The sequence below is a fragment of the Rhinopithecus roxellana genome, chromosome 16 (genome assembly GCF_007565055.1).
Source record: "Rhinopithecus roxellana isolate Shanxi Qingling chromosome 16, ASM756505v1, whole genome shotgun sequence".
In the NCBI taxonomy this organism is placed as follows: domain Eukaryota; kingdom Metazoa; phylum Chordata; class Mammalia; order Primates; family Cercopithecidae; genus Rhinopithecus; species Rhinopithecus roxellana.
In genome coordinates this window covers 75,655,483-75,672,918 of record NC_044564.1, presented here as the reverse complement: position 1 = coordinate 75,672,918, position 17,436 = coordinate 75,655,483, and the positions used below count along the sequence as shown (strand labels likewise).

Sequence of the window (17,436 nt, the reverse complement as noted above, 5' to 3'; positions counted from 1 at the left end):
AATTACCCGATGGTTTTCGTACTTTTTTGAACGCTGACTGCAGAAAATGGCATAGGGAGGTGGGGGAAGAGGGAGGAAAGTGTGTGTGTGTGTGCGCGCGCGAGTGACAGGGGACAGAGACGAGAGGTGGGGGTGAAGAGAAGAGAGAGAGAGAGACCCCGAGACCTGAGGGGAGGGCAGGGGGCTTCCCTCTCCTGGAGGACGGACAGAATGATACATACAGTCTTTAACAGTGTTGACCCACCCAGACCCCACCCTTCGGTTGCATCCATCATACAGTCATTACAAAGAGGTAGCGCTGTCACACTGCTTGCCCTGCTCTTGGGGCTCTCGGCTGGCTTAATGAGGTGCACCCAGCCGAGGCTATTGTGCAGCTCGAAAGAGGCAGGAACGAGACGGCAACGATCCTAGCAGCTGCTCGAAGCAGCCTCGGCTGCAGCAGCCAACCCCAGACCTGAAGTGGATGAATGCCTCTGGAAGTATTTTCTTGGAGGAACCCATCAGGCAGTGGAAGACTGTGGCAGGGCTAGTGAACTTAGATGGGGATTTCCTCTCCTGCAGTTGAGCTGGCTGGAGGCAAGTGCAGTCACTCGGGTAATCGCGGGGGTGCTGGGGGCGGGGGTGGTGGTGGTGGTGGTTTTAAGCCAGTCCACGGTCAAAAGGCGGCTTGGATCAATTTCCCCTCCAACCACTCAACTCTCCCCTTTACCTTTTGTTTTGTTAGTTTGTCTTTTTCCACCCCCACCCCCTCCCCGGTGTGTTCTGAACCGTGCTTCTTGCTCTGGGGTTTGATTGTGCATTTAAATGTAATTCTGATTAGTGAATGTTCTCTCTTTTTGTTGTGATTACTAGAGATACTTTAGCCCTGCCTTCCCAGTTCTGCGCCCAGCACAAGCAGTTTTGAAAATTTAAGTGCAAAAAGCATGACAAAGCAATATGAGGTTGCCGTGGTAAGTGAACTTTTAAACCGAAAATTACCATTTCTTCTCGTCTGCTGGGTCTGTGGGTGGTTTGAAGGGGAATCCTCACACACAAAGGGTTGGGGGCTGGGAGGAGGGGGTGGTTAAACAACAACAAAAAGAAACCCGTACAAACCAGTAGTGCTAATTTTGTTTTTCTCTCTACTATGGCCAGTGGACAAGTTCTGTATTTATGTTTGATACTCTTGGGATGGTCATAGGTAAAGTGGGTGAGAGTTGGCAGTCAGCAGGGGAGAGGTGCAGGGAAGGAAGGCGAAGGGTACTAGGTTATTGTCTGGTTTCAAAAGAACTTTGCAGCTCTGACTTCCTGAACTCGGCACATTAGCTGGGTCATTCCTGATCAAAATCCTGAAGAAGAAAAGAAACAATGGGGTCATCCTCAGCCACTACAACTATCTCTGTGTCCTCTCCTGCAGTTAGACCATTCTTCCTCACACTTCCTCAGGTAGCAACATTTGAAGTCATTATTCTTAGACAAATTTTAAATACTAAATGATGATGAAATAATACATTTGCAAAGTTGTGGTCTTAAAAGGTTTGAGGCTAGAGAAAGGAATTGCTTATTAACCCTTCTTCCCACTGCCCTTTCCTCTCCTCCCTCTTCCCATTCATCCCACTTTTTAAAGTGTACAGATTCATTTAAGAGTCCTTCTTCAGCATCCGTTCCTAATCCTTTTTGTCTTTAATAGGAGGTATATTCCAGGGATGGACTTCCGTGTTTTGCCCCTTTATCTCATTCATTTTCCAAGAATAGGTATCCAACACAGTATTTGTGATAATGTAAACAATTCCAAGTTTGGTAAAAGACAACCTTTGCTCTGGAGAATTCTACATTGTTTGGCCTGTTCTGCACTTTTAAAAAAGGATTAATAATGCTTAGTAGTCTTAAAAACTTTCAGTTGCCTTTTAACTTATCCAGGGCTGTTGCCATGGAGAGAACTGGGATGCCCTGTATTGGAATGGACCTGAGCATTCTCTGATGAGGCAAGGCCATCTAAGTTTTCTCATTTGAAGGATGGGATGGAAAAAGAAATACCCACTGAAAGGAATTGTTTTGTTGAGTCCATTCTTAATTTTCATTTATGTATGTGTAGATATAATTGCATGTGCCTGCATTTCTCAAGCCCTATTGTGAAATATTTTTAAATTGTAAACTTCCCATGATCATAGGAAACACAGAAAATAACTTTAAAAATGATTGTATTGCAATACAGCTTAATGTATTTTAGTGGGCATATATTTTAATAACTTATTTTAACAACTGACTTATTTTTTGCCTATTCTACATGAAGTTACTGTAGTTCAACAGTAACTACCACAGGAAAGTGATACCTTATGCAGTCGGCTTCCAAAGTCATCACTATTGATTTTAGTCTAGCTGTTGGCAATAACCATCCTTAAAACAGTTTTTGAGAGCTAAAACACCAAAATGGTTAAACTACTAATTTGTTGGTACAAGAGGAATCAATTCAGTAAAATTTGTGAAAAAAGAAGAGTTTAGAGTATAGTATTTTATATCTTTGTATTAGCAAGAATTTCAGTTGAGAAATTTGCTTTTTCTACCCACTGATATCCTTAGACCACAGGCAATCAGCTAGCAATGTTCTTAACTATATAATTAATTTTAGATCATATTACTCAACTATCATAGGATTTAATTTTATAATTCTGAACTATACTAACTGGGATTTTAAAATAAACACCTTGAACTATATATATACAGTGCTAAACAAAGTAAGAATTCATTATCTACTACTGATGTATAGATATTTATAAGTAAATATATGTCCTGTATATATGTAAAATTAAATTACTTTGACATGTGGAGAAAAACAATTTTATTCAGTTACTTTAATGATAATCTCAAAGAAGCCATCAGATTTACTTAGTTTTTACCTAAACACTGAAAATACTGTTTTAGTTGAAGTAATTCATTAAAAATTATTATTTAAAATAAGCTAGGTAATTGAAAATTATCTTCTAAATAATTAATAGTGCATGTAGTTTAACTGTCTTTAAAATATTTAGACTTTTTAATGCTATATATTTAATGCTATATATTCCTCATACTTTCCTCACCATAATTCTGTGCCAATTTTAGGTTTGCTAAATATTCTTAATATGGAAATTTAAAATATAAAAGTACAATTACCAATTTTTTTCTACAAAATATGAACATTTTTATTTTCAGTATAATTGCTTTTATACCAAAATTATGAATGTTCTATTTATGTTATTGGCACATTGGAAATACAGTGGTCATGTTCTGATATTTTTCTTGAAACTCAGTTTATTAGAATAAGTTTAACAAATAGCAGAAAGCTATAATGTTCATAAGCACAAAATTCTTAAGTGTTTTCAACTGAGCAATACTCTCATAGAAAGTCATTGCTTCCAATAACAGTGACTCACTTTAAGTGAAAATGTATTCATGCATAAAGGAGAAAAGTGAGATGTACGAAGTGGCGGTGAATGGCAGCCAGGTTATCTAATGGTACATTGCAGGTTTTGCCCTTTGTACCATATCCAGGGCATGCAATGTACCTGCAAGCATAAAGGCAAAAAAGAATGGCTGAAGTGACATTATAATTTTAAAAATGCAAAAATAATCTTCGTTTATTGTTTCTAATTGGTATTAAATGTAGTATGTATCCTATGTCAAATATACAATCTAAAATCTCAAAGAACTTTTAATAGTTAACATGTGTTGTCTACCTGCTATGACTCTTAATAGTTAACATGTGTTGTCTACCTGCTATGACTCAGTGATGGATTTAATCATATATGTAAGTGCCTTATATGCAATATCTCAGCTAATCTTCAGAACACTTTAGGTGGTAGCTTTTATTTCACCTAGAAACTGAGTACCTAAAGTAAGACAGCTCATGAACCATAAAGTGAGGATATGAATCAAAAATCTAACTCCAAAGTTGGATCCAAAGTCAAACAAAATGACAATCAAATAATAGAAAGATAAGATTTTAAAAGGCCTTCCACATAAAGCTCATGTAATTGCCACAAATTCTGAGGGTAGGAATTGCCTGTCAATCTTGGCACTTTTGCAATACAATATTTTTGAAGAAAAAAGTTTCTCTCAAATATTTTTAACTGTACCCAAATTGGGTTTGGATAAATTAGTCTGGTTTGTCTGGTTATTTCTCTTTTGCGACATTAATTATGGAGAATTTATTATATTCTTGATTCTATTCCAAAAACAAAAGGAGAGAAAGATTAACTCAGTTATAGTGACAAAAGTATTTTAAAATAAATAGCAAAAATACCTACTAAATAAAAGGAAGACCTAACTGTACCCAATTTTCCTTAAAAAGGAACTTAAATAAGCAGAGTGATTTAAAAAATTTTAATGACTAAAATGGGATTTAATTTTTCATTTTCAAGACTTTTAAAATTTTGACTACACTTACATTTGGTAATGTAATAAAATCTTATGATTTTTATAGGTAGCAAATCATTTGATATTTTTATGATAATATGTATTTTCTAAGCTAGAGTTTACTTTAATATACTTAATCAATTAACTTCTAATCACAGTGATTAAGGGGGATTTTTTAAACTGCCCTCATTTTGTGAACTAAAGAAACATGTAAGTGATACAGAAAATAAAGTTTTAAGTAGGGCCCTACTATATGATTCCTTTTTAAATATTAAAGATGATAGACTCTCTAATAAATACAGAGAAAACATCCTTTCCCATCAAAATGCTCTAAATTTAATCTTTTTTATTTATAAAATCTTTGGACTTGAGAGATTGGGACATAAATATTGCCTATTCTTGGGTTTGTTTATTAGCTTAGATGTGGAGTAGAGATTGTAAGATTTTTATCAAGGTAATTCATTCAAGCCTCTTTAAGTAACAATGAAATATGTTTAAGGACATCATTGACATTCAAAAGAAACCTGCTCAATATTTCACTTTTCACCTGAGAAGAAATGAGAGCACTCAGAATAACTCTATCTGCACTATATGCAATAAATGGGCTCCTGAGTTGTTTTGTGTAAATCTTTTTTTAAAAATTGCCTTACTTTTATTTTTAAATGCAGAGCGCTCACACGTTAAAAGAGTATTTGAATTAATGATCTTGTTAAGTGAATGACTTAAAAAAATTGATACATCCATTTTGTAAGTTTCAATTTTTTATAAAGTGAAACCATCCAAATTAATCATGTTTAAACCTCATTACTGTGAGAGTACTAGTAGATTTTTTTTAAGTCAGATAATTTTGGAATTTTAAGAACCAGGTTATAAAGGGGAGAATTATGAGGTTTGAGCATTTCAACCCCACAGTATTCTAGCATTCAACCACTCTATTTCACTTTGATCTTGGAAAAACCCCTTAATTTTTACCCCTCTCAAAACTAATTTAGTTACTGGTCTAATTTTAAATAAAATTCAGGCCAAGTTTCTTTAATAGCTAATAAAATGTTCATATAATTTTCTGTTTCATCCCTTGATGTGGAAATTTATATTACATGATTATGTACTAAAATCATACAACCATCTATACAATTTTTCTTTCCATTCAAATTCATTAATGCACAAATCTGTCTATATAAATGATGAATATATGTAAGTATACATATAAAAGTTATGGTTATAGCAATATGAAGCTAAAAGGGGAAGTTATTGTTCAGTTTTAAATTTATGGTATAATTAATTCCTCAAAACATAATTTTATCTAATGATAAGAATATTAACTATTACTAACTACAAATCAGGAATATTTTAGGATAGGTCTTCTGGAGTCTATTTTCTTCTACCTCTCCATTATTGCTTTGTCATAACTGTACAAAATGATAATTTCACTTGGAAAACTGGTAGGAAAAATGTGAATTATGTTAAAAGTAAGAAAAAAAGAAAGGATCTTAAGGAAGTTCCTGCATAGGTCCTGGAATCCTTCAAGCTATGCACCACAATTATCCCTGTAAATCCTTTTGAATATAAAATCCTCACATTTTGTGTTCAAAGTAAAGTTACATGTTGTAGATTTTCAAAGCCTCTCAGAGCATTACAGAAAGGGCAGAGTAACACAAGCTAGATACCGCCTCACTTGACAGACATTGACAAAACCTGAGAAGGCAGTGTTAATGCTTTTAATTTTTTAAAAATAGAGATTATAAAGTTAATGAAACCTGAGGTCATTACCATTAAGAACTAAGAACTCAGCTTTTCAAGTGTTTTCAGTAAAAATAATTAACTATGGGATAGGTAATTTAAAGAGCTGATTAACATTATAAATATTTAACAAAATCTAAAATACTACCATGATCCTTTGTTAAAGATAATTAGAGCTAAGATTGCTACAGAAATCTAGACTTCTGAATTTCTAATTTCTCAGTGCTTAATTTATCATTAAATCTTATACTGTTGTAGAGATGATATTTAATATATAACTTTGATTCCTACCATGAATACCACATTTTGATGTCTTAGAATGCAGTGAATGATACACTTCACTCAACAGACATTATTACATGCTTACTGGGTTAGGCACGGTGCTAGAACCTGATAATATTTGGCTGGAGAAGATGGCTGTGCTGTCAAGAAATGCATACTCTGTGTAAGAGATAGAGATGTCAACAGATGGTTATAACGTAGTGAGATAATTGGTATCAGAGATATGTAAAAAGTGTTTTTAGGAGCACAGAAGAAGCTATCGCTAACATGCCTGTGGTTGGCTTTAGTGTGGTGTTCAGGAAGGCTTCTCAATGGTGGCGGAATTTTGCTTACTGACTTTTTTTTCCATTTTAAAGAAATGTAACAGTGGCTCTTCAAATAAATATATAGAAAGATGAAGTATATATTTTTCTTGTCTTTACATATTGATATGTACTTATAATGAGAGAGAACAAGTTTTCTGTGTAGGATGCTGAGTTGTTCAAGATTCATTAGTGTAATTTCTCAGATACACTGCCTTTGACAAATGTGCACAGCCGGGAAAGCCTTTAATATATTGATTATGTTAGTGTTTTGTTGCTAGTAGCATAATGGATAAAGCAAAGGCCTCATTTTCATTCTTCTATGCTCTACCAAAAAAAAAAAAAAAAGTATCTTGTAAACTGTGAAAGGCACACAAAAGCAGATGTAATTAAATAATGTAAATGATGAGGGAGGTTGCCTGTGATCTGGGCTACAGTTAGAAAGAGGGGTGTAAGAAAGAGATTGTTTGAGAAGAAATGATATGAAAATATTTTAAAATAGGAAACAGAGTTCTGTTTTGCAACAATAGATTATCAACTTAAGCAATTTCACTTTCCTTTGTATTACCTTCACATCTGCAATGGAGAAGGGAAGTACTATTAATCTGAAATTTTCCTTATTTATAAGTAAATTATACCAGTGATCAGAACAAAATTTGTTTCTTAAACCCCTAAACACATGTAGTTTTACTGTAAAAAACCTTCACTTCAGAGTGATTAGTACTTTGTGTGAATATCATTATGCATTTTGCTCTCTGATATCTTGACAATACAGTTTAGCTTATTCCCTCTGGGATTCTCTCCTGGCAACAATTTTTTATTTCCCTGTGTTCATTTTTAGGAAAATCCTCTCAACATTGTTATAAGTATTATTTTATAGGAAGGAAGTATGTAAAATACTCTTGAACTCATTTTACTTGTGAGTTTGAATAGCATTCAGATTAGAATGATTTCCCCAGAATTTTGTAGGCTTGCCCAATCCAGCTGTATATTTTATATGCTAATGTAAATTCTATTTTTGTTCCCCTTGGGGGTTTAAGTGATTATAATTGTTGCTCTTCAAAAGCCAAACAGATGATGATTGCTGCTTCAGGAGTATACCAAAAGAAACTGGCTTTCATTAAACCTGCTCATCCACTTCCTAATTATCTCCATTTTATCTAGCTATGAAGCAGGAAAAAATGGCAAGTACAGTTCATTGAAGCCAGTTCAGTTATTTAAACATCGCTTTATTGAACTAGCAGGAGGTGTTAAAGTAGGGGGAATGTTTTCATTCTAACACTGATATGTAGCCAGTGGCCCAACTCAAGAGTTAGTTGAGCATCAAATGCCAGAGGCCATAGAGAATGAGAAGGGAGAGATTTTGAGTTATTCTGAGAGGAGTCCTCTAGTGGATGCAATAAATAGTGCTTCAGTGACAGCTATTCTGAAATATTCTTTTTGTTTGCTTTTCTTTCTATAAAATCAAAATGGAGTTAAGTTAGCTATTTAGTATCCACTAAGAAGCACCCAGAAATGCATTCTGAGTGAAAAGGAAATTTCCTATATATGTGAAAAAAAAGAGATATATATTGATAAATTCTAAAAGGACAGCAAATTCCTGAGACTGACCAATATCAAGGGTGCCTCAGGTAACATAAGCCTTGAGATCTGGCCATGAGTCAGAAAGTAGATTCTCATGGAGGCTGGGTTTCCTCAACAGGGAGACTGTCTCTACCATTTGGGTGACAGTGGCTCTGAGATCTGTTCTCCAGTCCTCTAGGGTGGCCTTGAAGTTGAGTTGCACTGGAACATGTTTCTGACCCCTTTACTGACTGTCCTCCTGATGGCACAGAGAGGGTCCTTGAACTCTCACTCAGGGGAACAGAAAAATGTCAGAGTCAACAGCTCTTCAACTTCCAGCTGTGACAATGCAATTCTCTGCTGGTTAAACAAAAAACTCTGAAGGGGTTCTTTCCTTTCTGAAATTTCAAAGAGCCACGTTTTTGAAACCAATTGTCTCAGGCGAGACTTAGATAAAACCTTATATTCATAAACAAAAAAGGAAATGGAAGGTTCTGCATTTTCTATAGATTTCATTTTCGTGTTCCATGATATTTCAGCAAGTGTCAGGCAATTTCACTTTTTGAAGTTTTAACATCGAGTTCTTATCTGATGAGTTGATTTTGAAACTTTCAAGAATCATATTGAAAAAGAAAAAGTTTACTTAAGTTTAAAAAAGGAAATATGTTCCTAACAGGCATTTGTATAATTTACTAGAAAGTTATATACATTAAAAATTATTTTCCTCTAATTTCTTATGCCAATAAAAAATTTTTCCAGTGTTCATAGATTTACTTTTCTTTTAGCTTTACAATAACCCTACAAAGTAAAACAAGCAAACACAATCATTCGCTTTATATATAGAAACACAGTGATTCACAAAAAGTTTAAAAACTAGAATCTGAGCATACCAACTCCCTCATCGACATCTTGACCAACATCTCCTTGATCTACCAACAGCTTGCCAATACATGATGTTGAATTACATTTAGATTGCAGAGTCATTTCTAAACCCCGAGGGTAGGCAGTCCCCAGAGAATAAGTATGGTCCCAATGAGCCCTAAGGTAATCTATGCAGTTTGCATTCTTAAATCCACAGAGAGGGTATAACAATAGTCTTGTTGTCTAGAAACTTTAAAACTCTGTCTGGTGGTGTAGCAGCATTGGAATTTCTCTGAATTCCAGTATAGAGATATGCCAGGGTATAAATCACTCTGGTTTCCTACCAAGAAGGTCTATAAAAGCCGTAAGTCTGAGAATGTACCAGCTGCACCCAGACTTGCCCTAGGAACAAATGGTGGAAACTATCTGATTTGTTTCCTCACCTCCTTATCGTCTTCTCTTGATACTTTTAGGACCTGACTGTCCTTTGTTCACCTAGGCTTACACTGCCACCTTTACTGACATTGCTAATACCCAAGATCTACTAGGACATATCTCTTTCCCTTCCAAGGAAACAGGTTGTTCATCTAATAAATTAGTCTCCACTAAGGGGAAGATATTAAGGAGGGTCCTGATTTCTGTTGATATTTAAAATTGGCTCCTAAGGAAAATGCGCATGTTTCTGTTAAACAATCATGGTGAGTAACTTGTGGGGTGGTCATGTCAGTCCAACATGTATATTTTCCTGGTAGTTTTTTTTTTCTTAACAGCATGGCACCACCTGATCTCTATCATTGAGGAGAGTGCTTACTTGAAGTAGCACAGTTAGAAATGAACTAACTCAAAAGGAAAATATAACTGAAAAAACTGATTAAGTAATTTTGGCTTATCTGCCTATGTTTATTAAATAGAAGTAACAAACATAACAAACACTAGAATATATCTATGCCAGTGGAATGACTACAGTTTCCCAGGGTTATCTCACAGGTTCTTTCATTTTACTAACAGGAAGTTGTAGAAAATCACACTTATTCTGTGACCTCATAGCAATATGAATGTAAATAAAATCTTTTAAAGATATCCTAGTTAAATCTTTTTCAGTATAAAACAAAGTATAAAATTGGCATTTTTTTCCAATTAATCTGCTCACAGGGATAACAGAACCAAAATAGTTCAAGCCACTGTTTAACTCCATGCAAATTGCACAACTGAAAAACCTGTACTGATTTTTGCTCTAAATCACTTGTTCATCAGAATCACCTGTGGAGCTTTTCATACACATATATGCTTAGATTACACCTCAGAGTTACAGTGAAATATCTTGAGGTAGAGGGGAAGCATCTGAACTTGAAAAGAAAAAACCTTACAGGTAGGTTGAGGCGTTGTTGCACAGCCATGTGTGAGAATCACTGGGTTTTCCTTTATCCAGTTCTGTCATCTAATGAAGATTCACTCTGTGCCAGGTACTTGACAAATACTTTAGTCACTTAATGCTCACAACAGACCTAAAAGGTAGGTTATTTTTAATACCCATTTTAAGAATGAGAAAGCTGAGGCTTAGAGAGGTTGGGCAACTTGCCCAAAGTCATATACCAAGGACACAGGAGAGGCAGAACCAGAATTCAGGTCTGCGTGAATACTTTTAACCGAGACAACCGTGAACTTGAAAGGCCTTTTTAATATACAGATTGAAAATGTATGGCCGTATTTTATAGCTGTAATTTCCAACCTAGAAGCTTCAATTTTGCTGCTTTGATTACCCTAAGAATATCTGGAGCGTACAGGGATTGTTTCATTTTATGGCCTTAAAAGAGAGCCACTATATTCATGTGAAAGAAGACATGGTCTAATAGGTAAAAGATACTTTAAAATTATAGGTAAAATGTTTTGCTTTCTTTATATAAAGGTCACAGATGACTTTCTACCTCAGTTCTTAATTCAGAAACTCAAGGAGCTGCTGTAAACTACCTATTAATTTCATTGTAAAAATTATTCAGATATGAGTCAGAGGAGCATGATTTTCCTTTCAGGTCAATTTCTTATAAAAATTAGTAATTGTGTAAAATCATTGCTGATAAATGCAGTTTCCAGTGTGGACTGTGCAATTTTAGGATTTGTTCTTTTTGATTTGGGGCTGACACCAATATTTAGAATAGTGATGACTCATGTCTAGGACTGAAATTTGTTTTTCATGGGTTTATATAGTTTTCCTCTTGAATTGCACCAAAAATGGTTTTTTAATTGGCTTTAACTCATGCCCAATAAATTGGACGAAAATTGATTGCCGCAGTCATGTTTGGTTTAAAATTATTCAAGACTGCACCATGAGTCAAATGAGTGCCTGAGTGAGGGCAGCGGCACTTTATGTCCTCTGTATATGACAAATAAGTTTTTTTTCAAAATGGTCGTCATTCATATCTGACAATTAATATATGTCTGTGGTTTATAAAACTTATAACAACACATTAAAATACATCATATTAAAAAATAAGTTTGTTATTTTTGTATTTTTTCTTAGTACCTTCTTTTCCAGTTCTACCAATGTCATAAATCTAATAACAATATTCCTTTTAAGATAAATAATACCTGTTAGATAGCTGTTGTTAAATTCTTGGTCATGGTATTAGAATATTTCTAAATAGCAAAACGAAGTAAGTAAGAATGTTCAGAAACTGTGCCATCAGTCACAGTTGAGATATTGAGCCAGTTTTCCATTCTCTGAAGAGTGATTTTAAAGACAAAAATTAAACAATATGAAAATTGAATTAACTCAGGTGACTGTTTAGAACATTGAAATAGCAATTCACTAATGGTACCTGTCTGGAAGCCAGTTTTTGTTCAATCTCATTATAATTATTTACTGTATTATGGTTTTCACTTACTTATATGCCATAGAAATATAAGCAAATCACTTTAAGGGTTTTGCTGGCTGGGAATGAAGGTTCGTTTTATGAGATTCTTGAGCAATTTGAGAAAAGATTTAATAGGGAAAAAGAAATGATTAATTCATTGAAAAGAAGAATATTCCTTGGCCATAATACAGATAGTAAGGGAAAGAAATAATTTATTTTATGGTATATAATTAATATTAGGCAATTTTAATTGGACAGGATAGTTATACCTGATATTGTTGTCTAAGAAAATGGTAGAGCAATTTCTGAGATTTTTGTCATATCTATTTTTCATGTGTATTAAATCTCAATTTGTTTTAATAAGTGAATGTTATTGTGTTTATAAACTATAAAGCTCACAGGGTGTTATTCTGACCTCTCTCGTTATCTAAGTTGTCTTTTAAGAGGTCACTGGTCCTTACCATCCAGCATCTAGCGCCTGTTCCCACCTGGTGGCTGTAGGCCCTCAAGCTTGAGCTATAGAGTTTTTTCTTTCTGAAACAATAAACTACCTGTTTTTCTGATTTATGAATAAGAATGCATGCTCAGAATTTTCACAAACCCAATAATGCAGAAAATGTAAAGAAAAAAAGTGACTATAAATCCAACTCCCATTACCTCAAAATAGCCACTGTTTAGTGTTCTAGTAAACATCCTTTATATGATGTTTAATATGCTTAATAATCTTTCATAAATATCTTCACATTTCATTACATAATAAACACTACCTTTTTAATGGCTTTGTAACTGTTTACTATATGTTTATGGAGTAGACATCTTAAAATATGTAAAAGCTAAGTAATTAAACCGCAAAACAATGTTACCCGCTGGTTAGAACAGCCAAGGACATCTTATATAAAATATTTCTCAAAATCCTATTATATTTGACCTGAATCTTTTTAAAGGAACAAATCATCCAACTATAAATTTTCTCTCTCTTCTATTTGTCAGCAGTAGAGAGCACGGCAAGGTATAGGAGTCTGATTATTTCTGAAATAAAAAGTAGAACTTTATCTGTTTATATTCATTGTAATATCTATTTTCCGTAGGCTTTTGTTCTCTTGCAAGTGTTATGTCATCTGTAATTTCTGTTTTATTTCTTTAAAATTACAAAATTGTACATCTGGAAGTACCTTAGAGGTACTCTAATAAATAGTGGCTAAGGAAGGACTTGGGCCCTAGAAACAGCCTGTTTAGGGTGAAATCCCAGCTCTGTTAATTTCTAGCTGTGTTATCTTGGGCAAATTACTTAACTTCCTTAGTTTTCTTATCTGTAAAATGATAAGATTCTTGTGAGGGTTAACTGATTTAATGCATGTAGAGCATTAGAATGCCACCTAGCTTACATTATTATTACTAATCTAGTCTCCTCCCGGGAATCATGAAGTTTAGTCAGAGTGACTTTCTGAAGAGAATCAGCTAGTTAGTGGGAGAAATAATACTAGGACTCATGTCCCCTTTCTCCACATCTGGAGATCTTTGCTTAATGCCACAGTGCGTGCTTTCCCAGCAGTGTTTCTAAAGCCCTCCCTTGGGCACAAAGGTATCTTAGAGGCGTCCAGGGCTATGCAGAGCACCAGCCTGACAGGCTCTTGTCCCTGGTTTCTCTCCCTCACAGCTTCCATGGGCTCGTCTGTGGGCTCGTTGGCTCAGAAACATATGCTGAGAACCCTATCTCTTTCCCAGTGCTGGTGGAAATATTTTGGCCATCAAAACACTGTCATTATTGTCAGTGTCATGAACCCTTCTTCTATACCTGTCAGTCTTTTCCTTATATATATTATAGTCTGACTCTGCCACCTCATTGCAAGGAGTCTTGAATTTTTGACGAAAGTTTCTTAACCCTGCTTATATGTTGGTTCTAATTCCTCTACCTTTGGGTATCTTTCTGTTTGGCATTTCTAAAATTCACAGTTGTCAATAGGTGTATCCTGTTTCTAATAGTTGTATATCTGTACTTCCCTCTACTGGCTTTCAAGCCAGCATAATGTGACAACACAATACCCACAAACCTGATTTCCTATGCTTTGTAGCCTACTTCTTCTACTATAGACAGGCTGGTATACTCCAACAAATTCCTGTAATTTTCACCTCTCAACCTCCTTTTATTTGCTCTAAATCACACACACACACACACACACACACACACACACACACACGCATGCATGCACATATACCCAATTGAGTAGATTTATATAAAGACCTTTTAAAACCAAGGACTGAACACTATAATATATATGAGTATTTTCCTCTTTCATACAAACCTTACAAAGTGGCTCAAACTTTCATATATCCTTTTGATATAACTAATATGGAGACACATGTATCTTTTCATATTCATTTTACATCTAGAAATATTAGTATTCAGAATACATCAGGACTCTATAAAAATAATAAGCACTGACATAAAAGAAAGTTTTTTATTGTTTGCACAAGGAATCTAGAAATACCATCTAGAGGAAAAAATTCACAGTAAATTGTGTCAAAGTAATTCAAGGAAATGTCTATTTGTTACTCACACAGCTTAAACGGTCTATAACACCATTCATTTATGTTACATCTTCCAACTCACGTTCACAAAAACTGACATTTCAAGCAACCATATTCTCTAATTTCTCATACTAGAATGACAATGATCAAAGGTATAGAATATTATTTCTATTACAACAGTATCCTCAGCCTTAAAATGCACATACATGTGCTCCATCAGAGAAATGGATTTTTTACTTAATCACATCAACATGAAGAGTTAAGAGGGGTTAGTGTGAAATGGCAATAAACAGCAGCACTGGCTGTTCTGTGTGCATGCATATGTGTTTCTTCTTGGTGCTAATTACACTTGCTCATAGAAGTCTGGCAGTCACATGACTGGGCTTGACCTTGAGTGGATCAATTTTATTAAATTATATGATACATTTAAGATGCAGACAGATGCCTATTGAAGCTTAAAATAAAAACATTAAGTCTGTTTTCTATTGTTGCCTACAATGAATTTAGATCTCTAAAAGTTTAAGGTTCATTCTTTTATCAGGCTGCAAAATATTTCCTTCCATTTCACTTACTCACTGAACACAGCTATAGCTCCATCTATATCAATTCATAGCAGTGTAAGCCCAGGAGGGAACTGCAAAACTATAAAGCATAAGCAAGTTTTAGTATTCTTCTGATATTCTATGTTTTATAATGTCAAGTGGATGTTAGTTATACATTTTTGTTTTATTCAAAACAAAACCATTATAAAAAGCCCTTTATATAATCTACCTCTATTTTCCTTTAGATATTTATTTTGATAGATTTTTCAAGCACAATCTAAATAGAAAACTAGAGCAGAAAATACTGTTAGCCTATGTAAATGGAATAAAGATAATAGCCTATAAAAATATATGTGGAAATGGGAGAATGAGCCAAGGGAGAGGTGAGTGATAAGTAGATTGGAACTGGTTCCTTTCAATGCCATAAATGAGTAATAACCTTTAAAATCTTGCCTTAGAAATTAACACAGAATTGTAAATAAGAATAATGTATGCATATACAAAATTGAATAATAAAAGTGTCTCAACATAAAATCAAAATATTTTAATTTGATTAGACTGTGATAGTATATATTTGACTCAACTTTATTTCATCAAGTAATTAACTGAATTATAAGCTATACTTAATGCCAAACACTAACGTTTGAGCCTAACTAAAGTAAGAATAGCCATAATTAATGCCAAAAACAGTAACAGATTGCAGAAAGACTGACATCCGGGGAAACTATTTCTATTAACCTCAGAAATGTTACCTAAATTCCTAATGCCTCTGTTATGCCCCCTGAAAATGAGAGATAATTTATGTCCTTCTTTACTTCCTGGGGTTACAGTGATAAATATGTAGAAGTACATTGAGCTTTTTGTGATAAAAGGTATGATAAAAATCTAAGGTTTTTTTTTTATTATATCAGTCAAATGGGATCTCAGACTCAGTTCCTTTTTGAATACCCACAACTTTTTATGGGTGAATCATGAAATTGTATTGGGAAATATATTGAAGTCAAATAACAGGGCAGATAGAAGATTTTATGCCTTTTGGCGCCTTTTAAACTTGGTTGCAATTAGAAATGTGAGATAATATTTATCATGAAATATATTAGTTGGGACATTAATGAGAGCTAATGAAAATATTTAAGAGACAGTATGCAAAGGCAGGAATTCTAATTCTGGCTCCATCAAATAAATGTGATAAGTTACCATTTTTGTTCTCATCATTGTAGTTACCATATATTGACCGCTTCCTCCATGCCAGGAAGTTTTGAGTATTTTATACTCATGATTACATCTAACCTCACAGTGATTCTAAATTAGGCATTATTATCACAATTTTATAGATTAGAAAATCAAGGTTTAGAAGCAATAAAGTAACTTGTCCAAGGCCCCGTGAAATCAAGTTCAAATCCACGTGTCTGAAGTTAAAACCCAAGCCATTAGCAATTTGCAAAACTGTAGCTCCTAGAAGGATAATATCCCTTCTGTGATATTCCTACATAAAGGAGTAATTTTTTGACAAGTTATATTATTTAAAAAGTGATATTGTGCAAAAATTTGTAAGGATAAAAAATAACAACAACATAAACCAGACACACTGTGAATATGTATTATACAACATATTAACAGAGTTATTTAAACCTCTCAAATTTTCCATTTACTATCATTTCCTAAAATATAATCCGATTTCCTTCAAGCATTTATTGTCTTTAATCTAATTTTGTTATTCTGGCACATGCTAGGCACTCAGAGGATGCTGAATCAAATTGAAATGGGCCTTTTGTCAAAGATTAGGAAAAATATTTAGAAATACGAAGGGATTATGAATTGCTCCTTTGACTCTTACCTGATGATAAATGTTATATCTGGAAGGACATAATTAGTTATGTGTGATATTTTTGGTAATAGAATTATAATCAGTCATTAAACAAAAGCATTAAGACTTTTGGATATTTCAAAAGCTTCCAACATTTTTGCCTTAATACATCATAGGAAGATTGTTTGCCTTAAAAATATAATATCCCATTTCTCACAGAGGGGGATTAATAATTGAAAATCCTTTAAAAAACTAACTTTACATTTTTGGTTATTTTTTATTTTCATCATTTATAATGAATTGCTATGCCTTTAGAAACCATATATAGCATTCGCTTTGTGACAAAAAAGTATATAAAAACAAGATTTTTTTATACTAATTTCATGCTAAAAGATTTTATGTTCATAATGAAAATGTCACTTCTTAAAATTATCTTAGTTTTGAAACGCTATAATTTAAATTTATAAAGTATCTTTTTTCACATTTCAAACTTAGTGACTGTATCTTTTCATCTTTATGCAAATTCACATCTTAAAAAAGTCTTACCTGTATTAAAGCATAGTTTAAGCTGTCCATTGTGTGCA

At 33.9% G+C, this 17,436-nt stretch overlaps 1 protein-coding gene across 4 annotated transcripts in view; it reads left to right on the top strand.

The window, feature by feature from the left end:
- The first annotated feature begins 273 nt into the window (after nucleotides 1–273).
- Nucleotides 274–17,436, top strand: part of ELAVL2 (ELAV like RNA binding protein 2) — a 165,176-nt gene continuing 148,013 nt past the window's right edge. For all 4 annotated transcript variants that reach the window (XM_030919714.1, XM_030919709.1, XM_030919707.1 and 1 more), the window contains exons 1-2: nucleotides 274–576; nucleotides 853–950. In XM_030919714.1, the coding sequence (XP_030775574.1) occupies nucleotides 924–950 (27 nt within the window). In that variant the 5' untranslated portion in view covers nucleotides 274–576; nucleotides 853–923. The remainder of the gene's footprint in view (nucleotides 577–852; nucleotides 951–17,436) is intronic.